Here is a 25840-nt window from a genome sequence, read left to right as displayed (position 1 = left end):
CTAATGGGACAAATCCAGGGAGAGCTCTCCACACCTGGAATGAAATGCTGGGGTGTTGCCCCCTAAAACCTAACAGGACAAACCCCAGGAGAGCTCTCCATGCCTGGAATGAAATGTTGGGGTGTTGCCCCCTAAAACCTAACGGGACAGACCCCAGGAGAGCTCTCCACACCTGGAATGAAATGTTGGGGTGTTGCCCCCTAAAATGTAACAGGACAGACCCCAGGAGAGCTCTCCATGCCTGGAATGAAATGTTGGGGTGTTGGTCCCCTAAACCCTAACAGGACAGACCCAGGGGTCTCCAGAGAAAGGAAAGCAGAGGCCTTTCCCCCAGGTCACTCTGCGCACAGAAACTCTGCCGTCCAGTTGAATCCCCGTGTCCTCACACTGTCTGTCATTTATGGAATCAGGCTGAAGGCATCTGTGAGCAGTTTTTGGCCTGAAGGCAGCCCCTGAAGCCCAAAGCAGAGCTCGTCACCCTTGGCTCTGGCTGCCAGGAGTGGCGGCTCCCCAGGTGATTCCCCTGCCCCACCTCAGCCTTGTCCTAAGGGGGATGAATCACCCCAGCGGAGCCTCTTTGTCTCCCCTGGTTTTGGGGGAAGCCACAGAGTGAGCAGCTCAAACGGAAACCGGCAGAATCCAGGGGGATGTAACCCAGCCCCCGCAGCTGCTGGAGCTGCCACGGGATGCTTGGTAGGAGCAGGGATAACCCAGAAGTCGCTTTGGGAAATGAGGTGAAACCTTTCAGATTTGCCCAGGAATTTCAGGAGCTCAGCTCAGAGCATTAAATTCACCCAGGGCTGCTCTTTGTCTGTGGGGCCAGATCAGCCTCATGCCCACACCATCCACACATCCTTCCTAAAGCCTCCTGGGAATGGTCCCTGTGCTGTCCTGTCTGCCTAAAAGTGCCAGGAATTTCATGAGAAAGGGTCTGGGGCAGAACAGTGCCAGGAACCATTTGAATATTTAACAGCAGGAATGGTCTCGAGCTGGTGGCTCTGGGCATGGAGATAACAGCGAGGAAACCAGCGTCAGGAGACACACTCAGAACCCTCAAAATTTAAACTTTTAGGGTTGGGGCTTCACCTCTTGATGGGAGCTATGGGCTCAGAACACTGCTGGGGACAACCTTCGCAGGTTTGCTGAGGAATACAAAACAATTGACTTGCTAGATGTAGCACGAGGTTTGTTTATTGCAACTTTCGAAAGCACAAAAACATTGACAGATGAAAGGCACCGGAGAGCCAAAGTCATACAGTCACTGCTATCCCCTTTTACAGTCTCGTTCGAATGTACAGAGTGTGCACGCCCCAGTACAGTGTCACCAGCCATCCCTACATGCACGCTGGAGCCCGCAGCCACTCCAGAATTCCAGAATTATCTGCTCAGCAAATCCCACTGGAAAATTTCAAACCCCAAGCCGAGGACGGAGACAGCACGTACGGAACTACTGCTTGCTGCATGCATGACTGTACAGAACAGCGGAGCTTTGTTACATCTCCTGGGGGGTCGAGTGACAGCCTGGAGTTGCAGAAAGGAGGGAATGTTGAAGGGAAGGAGCCAGAGCAGAGTTAGCTGAGGGTTGGACTCCCAGCCTTGGAGTGATGCTACTGCTCCTGCACGTCCTGGCAGCCGCTGCTGCCCCGCCCGTGCCAGCTGTGTGTTTTAAGCACTGCACGGAGGATTTCGCTCCCACTGAGCACAAATCAGTTCTGTGCCTGCCGAGAATTCCATTTACCTCCACTGCAGCTATCAGGGGTTCTGCCAGCCACGCGGGGACAAAGGGCTGGGTTTAGGATCCACCGTTTCCCTCCTCTTGGAGGGGCACGAACCCTTCTCCAAAGCCCTTGGAGGGACACAAATCCCCCTCCAAAGCTTTTGGAGGGGCACAAACCCTTCTCCAAAGCCCTTGGAAGGGCACAAATCCCTCTCCAGAGCCCTTGGAGGGGCACAAACCCTTCTCCAGAGCTCTTGGAGGGGCACGAATCCCTCTCCAAAGCCCTTGGAAGGGCACAAATCCCCCTCCAAAGCCCTTGGAGGGGCATGAACCCTTCTCCAGAGCCCTTGGAGGGGCACGAATCCCTCTCCAGAGCCCTTGGAGGGGCACAAACCCTTCTCCAGAGCCCTTGGAGGGGCACAAATCCCTCTGCAAAGCCCTTGGAGGGGCACAAATCCCTCTCCAAAGCCCTTGGAGGGGCACAAATCCCTCTCCAGAGCCCTTGGAGGCCAATTGAATGGAGGTGAACTGGGCAGGGCAAACTCTTCCTTCTGCAAATGGCGCCACGGGAACCTGAACCTGCACCAGCAGACAGCTTGGAGGGGTTTTGTGAGGGGGTTTAGGAGGCGCTGGGGGACATGCATGCGGTGAAATGTGGCTTTGGATGAGTGAGGGCTGAACCATCGCTGTTCAGCCCGTCCCTTCAGGGCGTGGGGGTCTCGTACCTCTGGACACACACACGGGGTGTGCGTTTTAGCACCATGGCAAAGAGCAGAGCTCAGAGCAGCACAGGCACTTCCTTAAGGGATTGAAATCGAGGATGCTACGACAGCACTCAGATAAAACCCTCGGAAAAATAGTGCATAAATGTCAGTGTGGTTATTGCACTGCTCAGGTAATTATCTGCCCCTGTGTCCCTGGAAATCTGTCTCTTGGATTTTGGCAGGAGAGCGATGGAAATGCTGAATAGAAATAAAGATTTATTGAATCAAAGCCACTCTACTGTGTATTTTAAGACATATTTATAAGCAGCAGCTGCAGCAGTGATTATGATAAATTTAATATTCAGAGTTCATTTCATGACACAGAAATAAAATGAATAATCCATCAATATAAATTGACTTGAGATGAATATCAAATTGCAAAATCTTTAGAGCGATTCTGTTTGCTAATCTACATGAACATGATCTGGATTAAAGGGATCTGTTTGGTTCAGCATTAAGCAGGAGGGGTAAAGTCTGGCTTTAAAATGAGATACATAAAATTAGGCAGCTCACAGGAGCGTCTTAAAGACTTCTGTGCCCGTGTGGGCACTGCCTTGGGGGAGCTCTGCCCCTGGGAAGCCACTGCGAAGTCTTAACTCTAAAACCAGGCATAAAATGTCCTCAAATACCTGGAAAAGCAGGTGGGCAGCTATGGACCAAACGGACCAAACCACAGGAGCGTTTAACAAAACGTGTCTGCCCCGCTGAGGCACTTTTATAAATGTCACTGCCAGCCTTTGTGCTTCTTCAGGGGCCTAAATACACTTGCAAATCTCCCTTTAATATTTTTTAAATACTTTTAAGCATGCCTCTCCATGTTCATTAATGTGAGATGAGCAGATGCACAACCAGACAGAATCCCATTTCCCCAAGGTAATCCTTTTTTTTTTTTTTTCTTTTTTTTCCATTTCTAACATGCAAAATGTAGGGAATTAGAACAGCATTAAAAAAAAAAAAAAGAAGCCATAAAGCTATTTGAAATATCAAGACAAATGCAAATGAAGTCTAATCCTTTGTGCTGGAGCCGTGGTGGTTCGTGGGGTGGTGGTGGTGATTCCTACTTTTTGGGTGACAAGGCAAGTAGGAACTGGAGAACAGAAACCTGGCCTTGGAGCAGGCTCTCCTGCCTCCTGGGTTGGGGTTTCAGTGGGGTTTGGGTTCTTCACTCTAACAGCTTCACCGAGAACAGGCGCTTCTCAAAGCGCCAGCGGGACGAGTAAACCCCAACCAACCTAAGCACAGCCACGCCCCGGCCCTCAGCCCCCTCTGCCCACGCATCCAAATGGATCAGGAGAAAGAGATAGGATTGCATTACCTCGGTCATTTTGGGCTTCCTGGAGCTGGCCGGGACCAGCCTGCCCGCCTCAGGCCGCGGAGCAGTGGCCATGGTGTAGGTCTCCTTGCTCACCTTCTGCTTGGACCTCAGCAGGGCCAGGGCTGCCTTGGTGGACACCCCGGGCAGGTTGGGGTTGTAGAGGCTGACACACCAGCTGGCATACACCGAGGAGCGGCCGTCCGCTTGCGGGGTGTGATTTGGCTTGATGTAGTTTAAATAGCACCAACTGACATTAGTGGTTGTGTGGAGACTGGGGAACTGCAGGACCTTCTTGGTGTCTGTGCCTTCCCGAGCCTTCCCCGCACTGGCGGCGCCCTCGGGCACGGGGGCAGTGCTGGCAGGGGTTGGTGGAGGCTGCTCCACCGGTTCTTTGGAGTCTTCCTTCTTCACGGGCTGCAGAGGCTCCTGGCTGAGGAACTGTTTGCCAGCTGGCTGCTCGTACTCCTGCAGGGCCTCAAAGCTCGGGGAACCCGAGCGGGACACGGCCTGCTGGGAACTGCTCAGGGTTTCCTTTGGCTCCGACTGCTCCACGGACACGTTGGGTGGTGTCTCAACCTCAACCCTGTCTTGGCTTTCTGCAAGGAAGGGAGATTTATCCTGCTTTTTCCCTTCCTCTACTGCACTGGGCGGCTTCACCACTTCGAGCTTCTCTTCTGCTTCAGACACTTCCTCCTCCTTCACCCTCTTCTGCTGCTGTGTCTCCATCGTAAGCTCCAAACTGCCGGCTGGGGACAGCATCCTTTTGCTCCCTCCAACTGTGGAGGGGCCCCCTTCCAGGCCGAGGACGCTGTCCGAGGGGCAGGTGAGGGGCATGTAGCCCTTTCGTTCTGGCAAGGGCAGGGGCACTCTCAGGTATGGGCTCTGGAAAAGGCTCCTCTGCTCCTCTGTGATCATCTGGGCCAGGTCAAAACCCAGCCCATGGACGTCAGCGCTGCACACCAGGGCGCCCTTGGGCTGGCGGTCATCAAATTTGGGGAGGACGATGGTGGAGGAGCTGCACTGGGACTGCGTGACCAGGATCTGGGAGAGCGTGGTGTACATGGCGCTGCCGTAGGAGGGCATGTTGGTCTGGATGCGAACAGGGACAACCAGGGACACCATGGGCTCCGTCCGGGTGGGGACAACGAGCTGGGTCACGGTGACAGACACCGCGGGACTCGCTGTGCAGGTCAGAGGGTGCAACCTGCTGTCCGAGTCATAATCCGTGCATGGGGACAGGCTGGAGCTTCCTGCTGCCGAGAACAAACTGGATTTGATCTGTGGCAAATGTCCACCAGCATCGCCTGGCAAGTGGAGAGCAAACTGAGACTGGAGAGGCAGGAAGAAGGCTGAGGGGATCGGGGAGGAGCCAGGGTAGTGCACGGGCAGGAATGAAGGGTGCCTGAAGGACACCTCAGCAGGGTGAGACATCAAGGGAGGAGTGATGTGAAGCGGGCCGGGGTGGATGAGCGTCTGCGGGAGGGGCAGCGGCGGGGTCTGGAATATGGAGGGAGGGATCTGAGGCATGGAGAACTGGGCAGAGAGGATGTCAGACATGGTGTGGGCAGCGAAGAGCTCTGCAGACTGCCCCGGCTGCGGCAGGAGGTGCTGGTAGGGAAATATGGAAACCTGGGGGGCCATGAAGTGCTTCTCGTGCAGTGTCAGCTGTGGCATGGGGTGGTGGAACACCTGCAGCGCCTCTGTGTATGGCGGGCTGTAGGATGGCTCGGGGCTGTCCTTTGGCTGGCTCTTGTCACTCGGGTAGGTGCCGTGTGAGGGCAAAGGGGAGGACGAGGTCGGCTGATGGGGCAGACTCGTGGCAGGAGATTTACTGGAAGAAGGAGCTGGATCCTCCGTGTCTGGCCAGCCCGGTGGGGCTGGGTCTGGCTCGTGCTCGGGGTGCCTGGTGAGGGAGGCCTGCCGCACCAGGAAGCACTTCCTCCTCTCCTGGGGGGCCAAGGAGGTGGAGGGGCCAGGGGTGGAGGCAGGAGTGGACGACAAGCTCCCGTAGTCGAAGGACTTGCTGCGAGTCTCTGACATCTGGGAAGGGTGGGACACGTTGGGCGTCTGCTCGGACGCGGATCTCCGCATTTCCCTGGAATGGTGATGGTGGCTGGGGACCATCAGCATATGGGAGCCAACGCCAGGAGGTTTTGGGTGGGATTCGGAGGGCTGGCTACTCGACTCTGGCTTGGTGTGGTCGTCCCGATCAAAGGAGATGGAGTGGCTGGAGCCGTGGGATAGGCTGCTCTCCTGGCTGGGGCTCCGGGTGAGAGAGACGGACTCAAAGCTGGACTCTCCGGAGGACTGCGCCATTTCTGCCAGCCGGAGCCGCTTCTTCTTGGGTGGGAGTTTCTCCGCAGGGAGCTGGGAAAGAGTCTGGCTTCTCTGCGGCCACTGGAATTCCTCGGTTTTCTCTGGCTCCTTCGGAGGAGGTTCTGGCTCTGTTTCTGGTCTGTCCGGCTCTTCCGTGACCAGAATCTCAGGGACTTGGATGTTGGGCTGGCGGACCAGCCTGGGCTGCAGGGAGTGAGGGGGGCGGCTGTGCTGGGGCGTGGGCTGCGATGGGAACTGGGACAGGGGCTTGTCTTCTTCCAAGCTGCTGGGCTGCTCGATGGAGTCCGACTTCTCAAAGGAGCTCGTGTGCTGGATGACAGAGATCTCCTTCGAGGTTGTTCTCCTCTCCTTGCCCTCCGTGCTCGAAGCCGGTTTGGTGTTCCTGGAATGGAAGCTGGCACTGGCCTCGGAAGGTGCAGATTTTCCCGAGTCTGCTGGTGACTTCAAGGATTCACGGGTCAGGTTTAGAGCCACATCAGAGGAGGCCAGGTTTGCAAACTGAGCGCCTGGGCCGGTGCTGGAGGAGGGGGTGTCAGATAATTCAAAAGCTGGAGGCTCCTCGTCGTCCCCAAGGCTCTTCTCCTTCCGCCTCTTCCGCAGCGGGGTGAGCTCCAAGGTGCTGCCCAGCTTGTAATGCATCATCTGGGGCCACACATCGGGATCTGCCGCGCTCTTCTCTGGCTCCGACGAGGTGTGGGATGTGGCAGAGCGGGGTTTGGAGAGCTGCAGTTCTGAGCAGTAGTACTTCTTGTGGGCCTCGTAATTGTCCCTCTTCTTATAGCGAGCGCCGCACACACTGCACTCGTACATGAACCCTTTTGCCTTTGGGCCCTTGCGGGACTTTTTGGTAAGATCGCTTTCCTTGGTTTCAGGCTCCTCGGGAGGTTTGGGAACAGTTTCTTTGCTGGCAGAGCCGACCTCCTCCGAGACGTATTCCACTCCCAAGGGTAGCTCGATAGCTGGCTGGCGTTTTAGCATTCGAGGGTGGGAGGAAAACGCTTGGCTGCGGCTTAAGACTTCAGGCTCCATGATGTGATCATCGAATGAGTAGCTACCTCTAAAGGTGTGTGGGGAGCTTATAGTGCATGCAGCAGAAGGCATTGAGTGGCTTCTTAGGAGAGGCACTGTCTCTGTGGCACTGTGGGATTGCTGAAGTGACAACAATGATTGTTCGGGCTTCATTTTTTCACCGTGGGATGCCAACACTTTCGCTGCATCCAGCTGGCTGCTGGAACCAGACTTGATATCGAACTGAAACGGTTCCCTGTACGCACCAGACTTTGGGGATTCAATGCTGCTACGCCTGGATAGGGAGCTTCTTCTGGGCTTCACGCTGTCGATTTCACTGGTATCCACAACGGCTTCGTTAATGGTAATTAGCTTAGTGATGTGTTCGATCACCTGTGTTCTAGGCACAGACAGCGGGACCATGCTGGGCTTCTCGTCGCCGGACAGGTGTGGGAACCCCTGGGTGGTGTTTGCAGCCAGCGCCGCCGTCCTTTGCCCGATCCTCCCGCACTTCCCAAAGATGATCTCGGCGTAAGATTTGGCGTTGGTGTTGGGAGGGCTGATCTGCTGCTCCGCACTCTCGGATCTGGAGAAGTACCCGGACTCGGTGCTGCCTTTGCTGCCGGGGCTCAGGAACGCCTGCTCATCGATCACCTTCTTGCGCTCGCTCAGGCGCAGCGCCAGCTTCTGCTTGATGGTGTGGGTGTCCTCGGACTTATGGCTCAGGGCGTGCTCCGACGACGGCTCCACGAACTGGGAGCTGTCCTCGAGGGACTGGGACATGCTGGAATGGGACAATGAGCAGCGGTCATGGCTGGAGCCTTGGCTCCCTGCGCTCAGCAGGCTGCTGGAGAGCAGGGTGTGCTTCTGCCTGGGCGACAGCTCCACGGCATGACCCGACATTGCTGCCGTCTCCTCCTCCGAGTCCGTGCTCTCCCCTTCTGTCGGCTCCTCGAAGTCCTCCCCGCCAATCCTCTCCATCTCCAGGCTCGATGGATACATCTCTGCTCCGATCCCTGAGGCCAGCCCAGCTTTTATCCGGTGAGCGTGAGACTTCCTGTGTTTGTACAAATTGCTCTTCGTCTTGAAGGAGAAGCCGCATGGAATGCAGGGGTAGGGCCTCTCCCCCGTGTGGGACCTGATATGTTTCTGGAGCACGCTGGGCTTTGCGCAGGGCCTGCTGCAGTACTGGCAGATGTATTTGCCCGGCTTCTGAGGCTTCTTCTCCTTCTTGTGCACCTCCTCAGCTTGCTTGAGGGACACCTGGGCAGGGCGAGGGATGAAGACCTTCTGCACAGCCGGCATGTCCTCCGCGGGAATGATGGGCGAGTGGGACGGGAGGAGCTGGCCATGGTGGGAGTGCAGCCCGGGGGATGGGAAGGAGCCAGAGGGCCCTGGTCTGACTGGATCAACTAGCTGCCATGTGGGACCTTCCAGGACATGCTCCGGCTTCCCCGGGGACATAAATGCTGGTGCCAGTGCGTGCTGCTGAAGCTGCGGGACGTGGGCGGGGTGGTCGAAGGAGGAGGGCTTGGGTTGTTTCTGGTGGCCGGGCTTCTCCTGGGGCTCCTCTCGCGGAACGGGCAAAGAGCCGGAAAAGTGCTGCGGCGAGATGATATCTCGGAGAGGGGTTCCTTGGGAAGGAGCAGAGCTGCCCTGGTACGTAGTTGGGGATGAAATACTGCCTTGGAAAGCCTCTCCTTTGGGAAGCCTCTTTCTTGGACTTTCCTCAGCCTTTTTTGTGCTCTTCTGGCTTTGTTCAGGATCCATGACCTTAAAAGGGTCTTTGAATGCTATTTCGGGAAGGTTTTGGCAGGCTTCATTTACGAATAATAAAGGTCTCCTCTGTAGATTCCCTGTTTTGCCTGCATTTGCTACGAAGCTGGAGCCGCCAGGAGATGGTTGTTGATTTAAGATTTTACTAAAGTGTCACTAGTTGCTATTTGATTCAAAAAAAAAACGTTTCAAGGTCAATAAAGTTCACATTGGTAACACATGACAAACTACTTCAAAGAGAGAAAACTTTCCAAAACTTTCAGTCCAAATATTTTCCTTGTGAACTTGGTTAAGGCTTTAAACCTTGCCATTTTATTTCAGTTGACAGTGGCAAGCCTTCAAAGTCAAGATGCAACCCACAATGTGTCTCTTGTTTGTTATGCAAAGCTTTGAAAACTTGAGACTTTAGTGCTCATCTCAGAAAGATCCTTTTTTTTCCCTTTCTTTCTCCTGTGCAAGGAAAATAACACTGAACGGTGGATGTCCCCCTGTGTCTTCCTTCTGTTCCACTTTGGAGTTCAAAAGCCTTGGAAAAGTACTTCCCACATTTCTGTAATTACATCCAAAAGAAAAACAGACAAAAAAAAAATGACTTTAGCTTTTGTGTGTAAGTAATTAAACGCTGCTCGTTCTGGGGGGGTTCACAGGGAATATTTTGCACACAAATAATTCAGAATAACTCATTGAATGTCTGCCATTCACAAGACATTATTTTAATGGCAACCTAAACATAAACTGCACCCAGGCAAACCTCAGGGACTCGGTTTAACGCTCACAAAACCTGGCTGTGGGGCAGCAACCAAAGACAGGAACTGGAAACAGAGACAGTTTGGAAAAATGCGTTAAAACGCTCTCAAACTCGGATTCCTCCTAATCTCCTGCAAGCATGTAGGGGTTTAAAGTTTTCATAATTGTATTTCCCTTCCAAACTGACTGACACCAAAGCACTGCCTCACGCCTCTTACAGCCCTGACAAATAACGAGAGATCTTCTCTGGATGAAAGCTGCTCTTAAGCTGTGCTAATCTTCAGCGTCACCGACGACAAAGGCAGGTAAAGAGGAGCTTTTGTGGGAGCGTTGCCTCTTTAATTTCCTGCCTTTTGTCACCAAACACAGGTGCAAATCCAATTCTTGCAGCACACGTGAGGGCTGCCATCGTGGGCTGTTCCTAAAGGGAAACCCTCTTGAAATGAGTGGGGATGGGACCTCTCAAGCCCTATTAACCACCCTGGTCAGCAAGGGCAGCTTGTGATGGGACACTCCGGGAGGGAATTGCACTGGAATCAGCCGGTGTCTCCAAGAGATGGAGTAGAGGACGGGTGGGACGCTCTGAAGGAAAAGAAGGGCAGTGCTTTTTGAGTGAAGGGAACCGAGAGGTGTGATCTATCAGGAGAAATGAATCCTTGTCCCTCTTTCTGAAGGTATTGCCTGCCCCGGGGTGCTGCACCTCGCTAGGACAGGATTGCTTTGGTTTAATAGGGGGAAAGTGTTCCAAGCCCGGTGTTCTCATCCTGGGGATGGGGCTGAAGTGCAAGTCCAGCAGAGCAGGGAGGAGCAAGGGAGTGAGATTTGAGCTCTGTGACAGCCTGACTTCCTCCTGAAGAGTGAAGATCCACCAGGAGGAACCACAAAGTCCTCCAGGGATTCCCCACACCTCATTCACTCCTGCAACCCTGTGGGCTCAATGAGAAAAGGGACGTGGGGTTTAAGGGGATGTAACTTAATTAGCAGAGTCTAACAATGCTGGGACACCCAGGGACACATCGTGACCAGCCAGACTTCACAAAACTCTCTGAAAACCTTCTGCTGTTTGGACACATCACCTCAGATGGCCGAATTTAGGGTGCAAGTCCTTGGACACAACTCTGTCACGGAGAGAGGCAGCTGCCACTGAGGGACCCAACGGGGACAACGCATCCCCCGCGAGGGGCTCAGTTCAGGGACACTGGTGGCCCTGAGATGCCATTTTTCACTCACTGGACAAGTGGCTTCTGTTACTGCCCAGCTGTGACACCAGGTCTCAGGGCAATGACACAAAATCAGTCCTAGGCTTGAACTTCACCTTCCTTTTCCCCAAATCCAGGCCCTGCTCCCCTCCAGTACAACCTCCAAACTTCCCAGGACCTGCAGAGCACCTGCTCTTGCCCTGACTTGCTGAGGAGGTCGGGCTCGTTGCTGTGAGAAGGATTTAATTACCTTCTGAAAGCCGTTTTCTGAGCAGCCCTCAGTGCTGACTAACCCTGAGCGTGGTCTGGGCTAGACTTTGAGCCCAGCACTTACTGAAGATCAAAGACACTCGTGGGGCTGATTTATCACCTTGATTTCTGCCCACGTTGCTGGGGTTTGCCCCACTCGTGACACACAGAGCTTTTTAACTCGGGAGAAGTGGATTTAAGCAGGGACAGAGAACTTTAACCAGGCAGAAGTGGATTTAGGTGGGGATTTTTTCAGCAAGTGCAGAGTGAGCTGCCACAAGCTCAAGTATTCACACTTAAGAATTCCCAACTCAACCTGAACAACTTTTTAATACTGAATTTCCTGCTATAGGCAACGTACCAATTCCTAAATGTACAGCAGTGAGGCTTGCAAAGAAAATTCTTGAGTTGATTCAATATTACCCCAAATGTCCAGACCATTCGATGTTCCTCGTTCTCCTCTGATGAACACATGGGCCCCAGCTGACTTTTTTTTTTTTTTAGGAATTCTGCCCAAAAGTGAACAATTCAAGGACAAGCCAACAAACAAACACACCTGGCTGCCTACAGCAGCGAGCGGGGCCATCCCGGGCCAGCTCAGGCTACTTTGGACATCTTTATTCCATTACTGGGAATGAGGCTCCTGGAATGCCAATGGCAAAGGATAACTCTCCTGGCTGGATCAGTTCATCCAGGCTGGGACTTCTCCAAGGAAAATTTAACAGTGCAACAAAAAACAGGAGAAAAAACATGCAGCCCGGGAGGGTTTCTCCACTAAGAATCCAGAGGGAGGGAGAAGAGGAAGGGAGATTTCATCAGGATCAGGAGCTTCGTCCCGAGGGACAGCTCCGATCTCTGCTCCTGGGACAGGGACAGCACCCAGGGAGCGGCTGGAGCTGGGCCAGGGCAGGCTCAGGCTGGAGAGCAGGGAAAGGTTCTTCCCCCCGAGGCTGCTGGGCACTGCCCAGGCTCCCCAGGGAATGGGCACGGCCCCGAGGCTGCCAGAGCTCCAGGAGCGTTTGGGTAGCGCTGCCAGGGATGCCCAGGGTGGGATTTGGGGTTGTTTGGGCAGGATTTGATAATCCTTGAGGTCCCTTCCAGCTCAGGATATTCCGTGATTCTCCAACCCTACAATATTTTCCCCTCAGCATCCCGAGCCTGGCACTGGCACAACAACAGCAAATCCTAAAGGAAAAAGCTGCAGGGATTATCTGGCACACGGTTTCCAGCTGCTGCCATCACATGTCTGCGGCCCAGTCCGAGGCACAGGCACTCAAACTGGGGATTCCAGCGTTTCTTTCTATTCAGACAGGATTTCTTAGGGTTTCACTTGAGATGCAGTGGAGCAAACACGAGCAGGAACGCCCATTGCGTTCCCAGTGCCAGAAACAAAGGCTGCCACCCCGATGGAAGGAATCGGTGACAGAATTCCCTCTGATTTTAATGGGACCAGAATTTTACCCTAAAGCCTGAGAGAAAATGCCCAGAAAAACGCTCTTCTAGAAAGTCACAATTGTTGGGATTCTGAACGACCTTATTATGGCAGAAATGGGTCATGCAAGGAGGGCCAGGCACACGTTTTCCCAATCCTAAACATCATCCAGTCCTTAACCTCTCCCAATCCTAAACCTCTCCCAGTCCTAAACCTCTCCCAGTCCTAAACCTCACCCAGTCCTAAACCTCACCCAGTCCTAAGCCTCTCCCAGTCCTAAATCTGACCCAATCCTAAACCTCACCCAATCCTAAACATCTCCCAGTCCTAAACCTCTCCCAGTCCTAAACCTCTCCCAATCCTAAACCTCTCCCAATCCTAAACCTCTCCCAGTCCTAAACCTCTCCCAATCCTAAACTTTACCCAATCCTAAACTTTACCCAATCCTAAACCTCACCCAATCCTAAACCTCTCCCAATCCTAAACCTCACCCAGTCCTAAACCTCTCCAATCCTAAACATCTCCCAGTCCTAAACCTCTCCCAATCCTAAACGTCTCCCAGTCCTAAACCTCTCCCAATCCTAAACCTCACCCAGTCCTAAACTTTACCCAATCCTAAACCTCACCCAATCCTAAACCTCTCCCAATCCTAAACCTCTCCCAGTCCTAAGCCTCTCCCAAGTCCTCCTGAAGGCTTTGAGGAAGAGCTGACCACTGCCCAGCCTCAGGCCCGGGACCATCACCCCACCCACACGAGCTCTTCCCCAGCAGATTTGGGGTTGAGACCCCTCCTGAACGGGATGAGAAATGCTGGGCCTGGCGCCTGAGCTCCAAGTGGGAACATCACTGAGAAGACATCAGGATTTTCCAGTGGGATTTTTGGGAAGCTGTCACAGCCCCGCCTTTTCCAACCACAAGAGCAATTTCCTCTCTGTATACACCCAATTTTAGCCTGTTCTTAGGGACTCCAGGCTTATGGGGAAAGCCTGGTGGGCTGCTGGAAAATCCACGTCTTTGTTGGACACAAGTGTGAAGCCAAACTTTAGACAAATTTAACGACCAACCGCCTTGGACATTTGTTAAATACTTTGCTAAAAATTGTTAAATTTGTTAAATAAACTTTAAATCTTCCAACTTTTGTGCAAGCGAGGGAAGCAGGCACAGCACCAGCTCCTATTTCTGTTCCACGGACAGAACTGGCAGCCACTAAAGTGCCCTGCCTGTGGGAGGATCCAGCATGTACCCCTTTTTAATTAGGGGTTAATCAATCTGGAGATGCACATCTGGGGGGAAAACAAACAGCAGGTTTTTTGCAGTAGCTGATGGTGTTCCTCAGCTCTTCCAAAACACCTCGACCTGTGTATAAAACCAGATGTGAGAAGCACGGGGTGGAGAGTTTGGTGCTACCTGGAGGTTGTGGGAGGCCCCAAATTAGCTTTGAACAAGCGATTGATGAAGAGAAGGATTTAATGCAAACAACAGCAGGGGCAGACCCCCTGAAATCACCTCTTGTAACTCAGAAATATAAAAATGAAGCACTCGGAGGACTCAAAAGGCAAAAGTTTCTCAAATAAATTGAAGTGAAAGCAAAATAAACTGGACAAGGAGAAAGGCAGGTCCTGCTGCCAGGTGGAGCCCACGGCAAAGGGCGGGGGAGGCCCCCAGGGTGGGAAAAGCAGAGGTTACTCACAGTGGACTGGGGAGTCTGGAATTTTGGTGGTGTCCCTCTCTCGTTTGCCCACGGCTGAGTTCAGTCTGTGGGAGGAAGAGCAGACTGGGCTCAGAATGTGCAGATATCCCAGTGCCACCTCCGAGGAGCAGCCAGGCCCTGCTGGAGACAGCAGCAGGTAACCACAGCAGGGCACAAACAGTGCCACGGCTGGGGAGCCCCTGGGGCTGCATCCCCTCCCTCGGGTGACACCAACGCTCAGAGACAACACAGCGCTGTGGGGTGTTCCTCCTCTGGCTCAGGTATTCCTGCTCTTGGATCAGGTATTTTTCCTGCTGGCCCAAGAACTCCCCCTCTGGGCCCAGGCGTTCCTACTCCTCGACAAGGTGTTTCCCTTCTTGGCCCAGTTATTCCTTCTCTTGGACCAGTTATTCCTCCTGGACCAGTTATTTCCCATCCTGGACCAGTTACTTCCCTCTTCCTGTATTCCATCTCCTGCACCAGGTATTCCCACTCCTGGACCAGGTATTCCTATATTCCTCCTCTTGGCCCAGGTATTCCTCATCTGAACCAGGTATTATTCCCCCTGGACCAATTACTTCTCCTCCTGGACAAGCTATTTCCCTTCCTGGCCCAGCCCTTCCTCCAAAGCACATATTTAGTCTCAATATTTGCATTTATACCACCTTTAGTTTTAATGAAATCATTCATTTGCTCCACATTCACCTTCCACAGACATCCCAGCACATCCCAACACCTTCCCGATGAGGAAAGGCTGGGAGAGCTGGGGGTGCTCAGCTGGAGAGGAGAAGGCTCCAGGGAGAGCTGCGAGCCCCTTGCAGGGCCTAAAGGGGCTCCAGGAGAGCTGCAGAGGGACTGGGGACAAGGGATTCAGGGCCAGGAGCCAGGGAATGGCTTCCCAGTGCCAGAGGGCAGGGCTGGGTGGGATCTTGGGCAGGAATTGTTCCCTGGCAGGGTGGGCAGGGGCTGGCATGGAATTGCCAGAGCAGCTGGGGCTGCCCCTGGATCCCTGGCAGTGCCCAAGGCCAGGCTGGACATTGGGGCTGGAGCAGCCTGGCACAGTGGGAGGTGTCACTGTCCATGGCAGGGCAGGGGTGGGATGGGATGAGCTTTAAGGTCCTTCCAACCCAAATCATTCCGGGATTCTGGAATTCACATGTTTGGATCCTCAGGCTTGAGCAACATCTGCTGAGCTGCCGAGGGGAGAAGACAAACCGGGGCTAAGATGGAGAGATTTCAGTTCCGTTCCCACTTTGGTTACACATTTCCTGGGTGAAACTGGGCAAGCTCATCCCACTCGGGCCCAAGTTCGTCCCCATTTCCAAACGGGAACACTTCCCTATCCCACAGCGGTGCTGTGACTCAGCACTGAGCGTCTGGGGGGCCCTGGATCCTACGGGAAGGGAGAGACCCACGGAGATAAACAGGGATCCTCTTAACTGGAAACAGATGGGGAGACAGCCAGGAGACTTTCTCTGCTCATTAAAAAACCCCAGGATTAAAAGGCTGTCCTTATTCACTTTTATTTTTATCCCACGTGGTTTCAGCAATTTTCCCTCCCACCTTTCCAGGCAGAGAAGGGCCCCCAGAACCTGAGGAAAACATGAACGAACCCAACTCTGCATTTATTCGAGGCAAAGGGTTAATCCTACAGAGTTTCATCACTTCAAAGAGGCTTTCCAGAAAAGCGTCTGAGTCACAACAGAGAAATCATTGCAAAATCTGCACATTTGAGAGCTAAATCTTCCCAGAAATATCACCCTCAACACTAGAAGGGGAGGGGGGAATACAAAAAGCAGCCGGGCCCGTGCAGCCTGAGGAGCAGCAGCAGCAGAAGGGCAGCGATGGAGCAAAGCATCAGCACTTCCATGAATTCCTTGGAGCCAGCACTCGGCTCTGGCCAGCCAGGACAAGGCTCTGGCTCAGGCTCCAGGCAGCCCCAGCTCTGTCGCAGCCCCAGCCCAGCTCAGGCTGATCCGTTTCCATTTTTTTCCCTAAAATGGGATTTGCAGCCTGGCTCCCACTCCTGCAGGCGCTGCCAATCCACTCCCGTATTCCAGAGGGGATTTTTACTTTTATAAGGACACCGATCCTGTTTTCTTGCAGCCAAAATTCAAGAAAATCACCTTTTTTAGAGACATTTAAGATGACCCTCGAGGTGCAGTGCCTGCAATTGTGAGGAATTCCGAGCATTCCCATCTCATCTCCTCCACAGGATTGTGCAAATCCCTGCTGCTCTCCCTTCTCACTGTTCAAAAGTCACTATTTAATACTTTTAAACCACTCCTGCCTGATGATTCCTTCAGAATTCCTCAGGATTGACCACTCCAGGCCTGCCAGATCCACGGTGGGGAGGCAGCTGGTGGTGAGTTTCTGATTCCATCCAAGGTAATGCAGGGAAGGCAGGAATTGCCTTTCCCTGGAAATGTGCTCGCCTGCAGAGATTCCTGTGTGAACCCAGGGATTGAGAAACCTCCCAGAATGTTCCTGCACCATCTCAAAGCACAGGAGTGGGAAAAAAAAGGAGGAACGGGCAACTCCAGTTCAGTTGGAGTTTGTGATTCCTGCTCAACCTCAGGATTGCAGCAGGAAGAAGTCAATCCCACAGCCCTGGATCCGTGGCCAGCTTCAGAGGGGTCAGTGGGAATGGCTCTCCCTGACCTTCCCCTGGATGAGCCTCTCCTTGGATACTGCCCTGACTTTCCTGCAGGGATAGACAGCCCACGGATGCACTCACCAATCCATGGATGCACACCCCAATCCATGGATGCACTCACCAATCCATGGATGCACTCAAAAATCCATGGATGCACTCCCAGCCCATGGATGCACTCCCAATCCATGGATGCACACCCTAATCCAGGGATGCACTCACCTATCCATGGATGCACACCCCAATCCATGGATGCACTCACAAATCCATGGATGCACTCACCAATCCATGGATACACTCACCAAAACATGGATACACTCACCAAAACATGGATGCACTCACCAATCCACGGATGCACTCCCAGCCCATGGATGCACACACAAATCCATGGATACACTCACAAATCCATGGATGCACTCACCACTCCATGGATGCACACCCCGCACTCCCAGCCCACGGATACACTCCCAGCCCATGGAGCATCTCCAACCCCAAGCCCAGGCAGGACCAGGAAGGGTTTTTTATAAGGATTCTTCTCCAGCAGGATTTTGAGCAGCAGGCTTTGCTCTGAGGGGGATCTCCCCCTTCTGCAGAGGGCACAGCCCCACCGCAGCCCCTGAGATGGAGGGAGCTCCTTCAGCTTGGGAATTCCGGTCAGGACATTGATCCTGGCTCCTTCCATGTGCTGGGACTGGAGCAGCCCCAGGGGCTCTGCAGCTGGAGGGTGCTGGGTGCTCCCCACCAGGCGCTGCCCTCCTGCTCCTGCCCTCCGGAGCCAGCTCCTCCTGCTCCAGCTGCGCTCCCGGGATGGAGCAGAGGGAAGAGCTCCCAGGGAAGCTGAACCAGGACAGATGAAGCCCAACAGAACTCAGGCTGCCAAACTGCTCAGAAAGAGATCAGAGGGCAACCTCCAGACACCCACTCAGGGCTGTCTGAGCCTGGGTCCAGTTTGGAGCTCCAGTAAGAAGTCCAGGGATGAGGAGAGTTCCCAGATAAGCCCATTTTTCCGTGGAGCCACGCTGGTTTGGGAGCTGCAGCGGGTCAGGGAGAGCCCAGTTCCTGGAGCTGACTTGGGATGTGCCAGACCCTGGCTCATTCTTCAAACCCCACGCAAATCCCAGCCCAGGCAGTGCCCCAGTGGGAGCTGAGATCCCAAACTCCCAGCACGGGAACCCAGCAGGGATTCCAGCACTAAGGGAGAGCACCAGACCCCAGCCAAGCCCACAAGTGGGAACAGCTCTGTCCCAGCCCTTTCCTGGTTTCCTTTTGCCCTACAACAAAGCGCAGCCAGTCCCAGGTGCTGGCTGCTGCTCACACATCCTGGCCTGAGCTGTCCGGGATGGACCAGTTTGGAACCTCCCCTCTCCCAGAATCCCGGAGAACAATTCCTGGAGCAGCAGGAGAGCTGCAGCCACACCAGTGAGATGGCCAGTGAGTGACCACCCGGGCCGGAGCTGAGGGACAGGCGGGAGGCAGCAGCAGGGACGTCGTGGCTGTGGGAATAACAAGCTAATCCCCATTCCCAGAATATTCCCCAGAGCTTTATCCACACGGATTTGACCACCCAGGATCCAGACCCCACGCCAGCCCACGTAACTCCTGCAGGATTTCTACAGAAACACTGAATCATTAAAGCTGGAAAAGCCCTCCAGGATAACTCCAGCCTTCGACCCAACTCCACCATGTTCACAAACCACATCACCACTCGTTTTCCAGGCACTTCCAGGGCTGGTGATTCCACCACTTCCCTGGGAAGTTTGTTCCAACAAGGACACAGGGAAAGCTCAGCAATCAGGCTGCAATAGTGCCCTTTTCAGCCCGTAGTCACTCAGCCTTTCCTGGCTCTCCACAGCAGGGGAACACCAGGGAGGAGCAGCTTTTCCCAAGTTTCCTGCATGACGCTCTCCAGCTGAATTAATACCATTTCCTTCCCAGCTTATTTGGCATTCCAGGGGCTTCCTGAGAGCAGCATTCCCCTCTAGGCTTCACTAAAGAAAATAATTGGGGGAAAAAAAAGGAACAAAAGAAAAAAAAACAACCAACAAAAAACCCCCAAGAAGTGCCGTGGGCTGTTGGCTGCATTGTTTGGCTCAGCCCCTGGTTTCCTGACCGTTGGTTGCTGCGGGAGCTGGAACCGCTCCATAAGGGGAAAAACGAGGAATTTTGGTGTGTTCTGCCAATAGCAGAAGAGAGGGACACTTCTGGCAGGTTGCAGAAGTGCCCAGCACTGAACGGCTGCAGGAGGGCCGGGGCAGGGAGGCTCTGCCTCGATCCACGTGTGAGCAGGGCTGGGCCTGCCCATGGAGAACCTTCCCGGGCCGTGATCCAGAGGAGTTTTCCCTCAGGATGCACCGGCAGGACACAGCCGGGCCGGTGATGTCACCTGCAGGGCACAGCAGCTTTGTAGGACTGAACAAAACCAAGTGAGGGATTGGAAGGCAAAGAGAACAGTAAAAGGGAAACTTTTAACATGCAAATTCCAGCTCTGCTCCTCGACAATTTTAGTCTTGCACAAACTGCTCTTTGTCTCGTTAACGATAAAGCAGAAGCAATTAAGCAAAGTGCAATAAAACTTAAACAGAAGAGAATTAAACCGACTCCGGGATTATTGTATAACCCCACTGACGGGGCCCTTCCAGCTGGTATCACAAAAAGCTGCCGGTTTGCTTCAAATGCAGAACGGAGGAGCAGAAATTCTGCAGGAAACGTCTCCCTAAAAACAGTCTCTCCGTTGGGACAGAGGCTGTGGAGGGCTGGGAGCTGCCTCAGCTTTATCCCTGTGCTGAATTCCAGCCCGAGCCCTCAGCAAGGCTTCCTCTCTTCCTCCTGGCATGGGACAACGGGCACAGAATCCTGGCATGGTTTGGGTTGGAAGAGACCTTAAAAACCATCTAAATCCAACCTTGGCATGGGTGGCACTGTCCCAGGCTACTCCCAGCCCCAATGTCCAGCCTGGCCTTGGGCACTGCCAGGGATCCAGGGGCAGCCCCAGCTGCTCTGGCAATTCCATGCCAGCCCCTGCCCACCCTGCCAGGGAACAATTCCTGCCCAAGATCCCACCCAGCCCTGCCCTCTGGCACTGGGAAGCCATTGCCTGGGTCCTGGCCCTGAATCCCTTGTCCCCAGTCCCTCTGCAGCTCTCCTGGAGCCCCTTTAGGCCCTGCAAGGGGCTCGCAGCTCTCCCTGGAGCCTTCTCCTCTCCAGCTGAGCACCCCTTCCCTGTCAGCCCACACCGACCCCAAACTGACGCCCTTTCCCCCAGTCACTATTTTCCCTGATGGATTTACCTGTAGAAGATCACGGGGGAGTTTTGTGCCCTCCAGACACACATCAGGGCTGGAAAATGGGTTTTCTCTAAGCCCCATAAGTGGTGGCTGCACACAGGGCCTGTGCCCCACAGGAGGAATTCTGATCTGATCCCTGAGGACAACGGGGACGGTTCCGCCTCACATCCACCAATCCCCCATCCTGACACACACAGGGGTTCCTGGAGCCCGCTGCTCTTGGCAGACGAAGATGTCCCGACAGCAGCAGCTCCAGGGAAGCCCCAGCAGGGCCCAAAGGAGCTGGAAGCAGGAGCAGCCCCTGCCCGAGCCAAGGCTCTGCTGCTGGCAGCTTCTGCCCCTTCCCTGGATGGCACTGTGGGAGCGGGGCCAAGAACCCACCCACGGGTTCATCTCTGTGCTCAGTCCCTGGCACAGCTCTGGCGCCTGGGCTTTTGTTTTGGCAGCTGCACGCGCAGTTACTGAGGTCGGGTTTTTTCCTTTTAATGTTTTCTGGTTTATGTTTAAAAAAAAAAAATAAATCATGAAATATCTACGGGGTTTTGTCATTTCCCCGTGCAAGAAAACGAAGTGAATTTACAGGGTTTTAGCGAAGTCCCGGGATGTGCCAAGGGCTGCATCCTTCCAGGGATTAAATGCCAGGCGCTGGTGGAGGTGAGAGAGGCGTTGGAAAAGCAGCCAGGAAAATGTGGAGCCTCACATCTGCCACGTCCAAAAGCCAAAAACATACAGGGCACAACCTCAGAGCTCCTCCAGAGCCTCCTGACTGCTGCTCCCACAGCTCCAGCAGCCTCACACGGAGAATTCCCACAGAAAACACAGACAGCTTCACCCCCTCGGCCTGCTCGGCTTTTTTCTGGGCCCTCAAGCACAGAAAAGAGGGATGAAGGCTGAAAAAAGGCGGAGCTACAACCTGGGACAGGCAGAGCAAAGGATCTGGAGAAGAGAAAACTCCAGGGAGATCTCGGTGCAGCCTCCTGGTGCTTGGAAGGGGCTCATAAAGGGGGGATCAACGTCCTACAGGGGCAGAGAGTGACAGGACAAGGGGTTTTAAACTAAACAGGAGAGGTGCAGGGAGGGAATTGGGAAGGAATTGTTCCCTGGCAGGGTGGGCAGGGGCTGGCATGGAATTGCCAGAGCAGCTGGGGCTGCCCCTGGATCCCTGGCAGTGCCCAAGGCCAGGCTGGACATTGGGGCTGGAGCAGCCTGGGACAGCGGGAGGTGTCCCTGCCATGGCAGGGGTGGCACGGGATGGGATTTAAGGTCCTTCCACCCCAAACCATTCCAGGTTTCTGTGATTCCCGATCCTATGATCTCCCCGGCCCCATCAGGGCCATCTCCCCATCCTAGGGAGCCTGGAGGAGAATCCAGCCCTACCCACCAGGAGCAGCCACATCAGGGCTCCCAGGCTGGGCAGGGAATGGAAGTTTGGGATTGAAATCTGTGGACAGAGCATTAAAGATGCCACGAAATCTTCTGGGCAACCCCAGCCTGCAATTCCCACCCTTCTGGGCAGGAGGTTCTCCTTTCCCTTTCTCCATGCACAGAATTCCAGCTTCAGAATTCCAGCTTCGAGTTAACCGAGGTCCCAAGTACTCTAAAGGATAGAAGGTACTGTAAAAATGCAAATATATTATAAATTCCCTGAATTAGGATGGTGCAAAAGCATTTTTGCCTGGGAATTTTTCGCTTGGCAATTCCTTCACCTGTGTGTGCAGCCCCTGAAAACCAAAATAAGTCATATTTTCCACTCTCTGGACACAGCATCCACACACAGTGCGGTGTTATTTAATTGAATATACAGAGGAGATGCTGAAAGATTTCTGTTGAAATGAAAAAAAATAATTGGAATCTCAGTGGAAATTCAACAAGGGAACTTCCCCAAGCGATTCAGGACCAAAGGCGATGGGGTTTTTCCCTATCCTCAACAAAAAGGCAGAAAGAGAAGAAAATGATCCTTTTATTCCCTGCGGGCAAACCCAGAGTTTCTGGTCCTTTCTCCAGGATGGGAATCTCCCTTCCCCAGAGGCTCGTAGGGAGCACATCCTGAAACTCCTTTCCGTTTTGTCCCGGAACAGAAATGGTGACAGACCCAGAAATGTGAATTAGGCCCAGTGAGCAGGTCCCTGCCTGTCCCCAGTGCCACCCTCAGCCCCACAAAGCCTTTGCTGTGCTCCCACTCCGTGGCAGAGGAACTGGGGGAGAATTGGGTTCATGAACACAGCTTTTCTCCAGGTAAATATTTTCCCAGGCAAGGTGGAGCTGCTGGAAAGGGATTCACCAGGGAACCCAGAGCCAGCTGCAAGGCGTGGAGTTTTTCCGTCCCTTCCAAAGGAGAGTGTAGCTATTTCTGCTTTATCTTTATTTTTATATATATTTATATCCTGCAGTTGTCTGCACGCACACACACCCCTCCATGTGCGACTCTGACTCAAAATTCCAAACCAAATCCCAATTCCAGGCCATTCTCAGCAGATCCCAATTTCACACAGCTGGGAAGGCTGTGAAGACCTGGCCCCCCTGGAAGATCCTGATGTTCCCCACAGCAGATCCAGGGGGGAAACCTCACATTTTAGAGCTCTGGAGCGCACACAGAGAGAGCACAAATAACTTTTAAATCAAGATATGCGTTTGTTTAACAGGAAAGGGAGGAAAAGCATGACAGAGTTTGGAGGGAATGTCGGGAGCTGTGCGGGGAGAGCGGAGTCAAGTCTGGGCAGTGTTTGCTCCCCTGTCATCACTGGCTCCACAGACCTCCCTTGTCTGCACTCACAAAAATCCACCTTGTGCCAGGGAACCAGGCCTTAACGAGCGCCAGAGCGTGTTTTGGGTCATTTCCAGGTGATTGGGCTCCTCTTAACAGATCCTGCTTGTAGATGAAGGCAAATATTTGTGTAGGGACCCCATTGGCTGCGTGTCCGTCTCTCCTGGTTTTTCCCCTCATAAACCTGTTCCTCAGGAATCCACAGCCCAGCACTGGCTGGGGCAGTGGGAGAAAACCCAGAGCAGGGTTTTCCACATCCTCAGAACCCCAGACAGGATCTCCTCCTCACCAGAGAGTCTCCACTCTTCCCACCCCGCTGCATCCATCAGAAATTCCCCTTTTTCGACTCCTACACAGGGATGCAGCCTGGCCAAATATTTCCTCCAGCATCTTCTGCTCCCAGTGGATTGGGGTGGCTCTTTGGGACACCTGAGGTGGATTTGGAGGGGAAGAGCTCTGCCCTTTGGTGGGACAAATCTCCTGAGCCTCCAGCAAAGCTGCAGGACAACGAACGATCATTAATCGAATGATTCTTTATCGAAATGAGAACCTGGAGCCTCCTGCCTGTGCCTGGGATGGAACAGCCACTCCAAGATTCAAACGCTAATTTAAACCCCAGGAATCCTGGTGCTGCCCTTTCCTTGCTCCTTGCTCCAGTGCCATTTCCTGACATTTTCCTTCCCTTTATCCCTGTAAGGGTTTGAGGGCTCCAAGTGGGAGCAGAGTTCAGGATGCAGCCGGGAGGACGAAGCCACACGAGGCCGCCACAGGATCTGCAGGAGTTGGGGTGAGGATGAGCAGGAGGATCCACTCCAGGAGAGACCCCCAGTTTCACCCCATTCCCAACAAAAGCCCACTCCCACAGTGTGGGAATGGTGATTGGAATACCCCAAGGGAAGGGCTCACGTGAAGGATTTGTGTTTGCTGCACCCACCTGCTGGATTCTCACTTGGACATGGAATCGTGGAACCATGGAATGGTTTGGCTTGGGGGGACCTTAAAGCTCATCCAGTCCCCAGGGTCACCTTCCACTCTCCCAGGTGGCTCCAAGCCCTGTCCAACCTGACCTGGGACCTTCCAGGGATGGAGCAGCCACAGATTCATGAGAAACAACTCGATTTTGGTGCCTTTATTGACCACTGATGTTTGTGTGGTGAAGGCACCTGCAGGTGGAGCTGGCAGATGGAGAGGTGACCCCGAGAGCCACCACTGAGGCCAAAAGCAGCTGGGAGGTTCCAGAACTTCCCCTGATTTAAAAGGAAACCAACCCTAAGTCCAGCCTGTGCCTCCTGGAAACATTTCAGCTGTACCTGCTGCTGTCACACCCAGGGGCTGGATAAATTATCCCAACACATCCAAGCCGGGAGCAAAGCGACATCCTCAAGTGGATCAGGAGAACGAGAGCATTCAGTGGCACAAACCCCCCTTTTCCAACCCTGCCAGACTCAGGGAATTTGTTTCCAAGAGCCAGCCAGTGCTGTGCACATTTATTACCACGTCTCTCACGAGATAAGGTGTGAGCTCCTGTTTCGTTAGCAACAAGCTCACACTGGTGACCAAAAATACCTTGAAAACACCTCGCTGAGCTCATCAGGGCTCAGAGCTGGAATGGCATCAAGGTCAAATATTAAAGATTTCAAGGTAAATAAATATTTTTTGGAAGGCTGGTGCCACAACCCAAGCAAAGACAGTGGATATATCCCTGTGGACAGACATGCAGAAAATCTGAGAGCATATTCCTTCAGCTTAGCATGGGGCTCAATCAACAATTGGATTCAAAATATTCATTTGGGGATATTTTTAAAAGAATTTTAATGTGTTTGTCAAGAAAAAATGGACAAATAATTTCCTCAGCACATCCAACCTGTTTTATTTATTTAACTGCGTGTTACCTTTTCCTAGGAAATTAAAAAACCAGATCTGAAACCTGCAGAGAATCCAGAGCCAGAAATTACTCATGTGCTCAGCTACTGATCCAAAAAGCCTCCTGCTCTGCAGAGCCTCGAGAGGAAGAATGCTTCAAAAACCCTCCCTAAGATGAAATCTCTGATGGAACAACTGAGAGATTCACCAAAAAACCAAAAAATCATTCTTTTAACGCAAGCAAGAAACTCTTCAGTCAAAGATCCCAAGCAGCCACACATCTGAACTTGAGATGAAACGGCTGCTTTAGAAAAAAATAAATAAACAAAGCAAATACAAACACTTAAAATAATCAACTGCTGGCAAAGTGGATCCTCAGCCAGCATCCGTCCCCCTCTGACTGTGCCAGTGTGAGAAATAGCACAGGTTTTTGGAGTTTTGTTCTGATTCCTTGGTTAAATCCAGGAATCCTCACAGCTGGATTCCCAATGGATTTTTCCTGGTCTATCCCAGAGCAGCAACAACTTCCCCCCCGCCCCAGATCCCATTTACAAAGCACAGCCCTGAACCTCCAACCACCACTCCTTCTTCAACGGGCTGCTGCAAACCCGCCCTGAGCACCGTCCCCTCAGACAGAGACCCCTCAGTGATCCCAAACAAGCTGGGTTTGGGTCCAGGGAGAGACAATTCCCGTTGCAACAACTCCTCTGCCTCTTGCCCCATGTGCAGAGCAATGTTTGGACACGAGGCAAGTCTGAAACTGCCTCCAGCCTCTTTAGGAAAGCTTAAAAAAAATGTTAGAAGTACCAAAAAAAAAAACAACCCAACCCTCTCCAGGGGCCAGCATTCCTGCTTGGTGCCTGAGCCTCAAACGAAGGATGGCTGCAGGCCCTGACAGGCAGAGCTCAGGTCTGGGATTTGCACAGAGCAGAGGGGTTTTGTGTCTGCAGAGCAGCTGAGCGGGACATTTCTGTCCCAGAAGGGACAGAGCAGTGGGACAGGCCCAGGGAAGGTGTGGGGTGAGGTGGCTGAGTGTCCTGAG

At 53.3% G+C, this 25840-nt stretch overlaps 1 protein-coding gene across 2 annotated transcripts in view; it reads right to left on the bottom strand.

Moving 5' to 3' along the window:
- The window catches only part of HIVEP3 (HIVEP zinc finger 3), a 69959-nt gene extending 55619 nt beyond the window's left edge, over positions 1-14340 (bottom strand). For both annotated transcript variants that reach the window (XM_042022483.1, XM_042022484.1), the window contains exons 1-2: positions 14235-14340; positions 3797-9467 (exon numbers count right to left, since the gene is read on the bottom strand). In XM_042022483.1, the coding sequence (XP_041878417.1) occupies positions 3797-8911 (5115 nt within the window). In that variant the 5' untranslated portion in view covers positions 8912-9467; positions 14235-14340. The remainder of the gene's footprint in view (positions 1-3796; positions 9468-14234) is intronic.
- Positions 14341-25840: the final 11500 nt, after the last annotated feature.

This window comes from Corvus kubaryi, unplaced genomic scaffold, assembly GCF_017639235.1.
Source record: "Corvus kubaryi isolate FWS band 111438036 unplaced genomic scaffold, C.kubaryi_AGA036_p1.0 37209, whole genome shotgun sequence".
NCBI lineage: Eukaryota > Metazoa > Chordata > Aves > Passeriformes > Corvidae > Corvus > Corvus kubaryi.
Note: the sequence above shows the minus strand (reverse complement) of the source record. Positions and strands in the feature narration are given on the sequence as shown.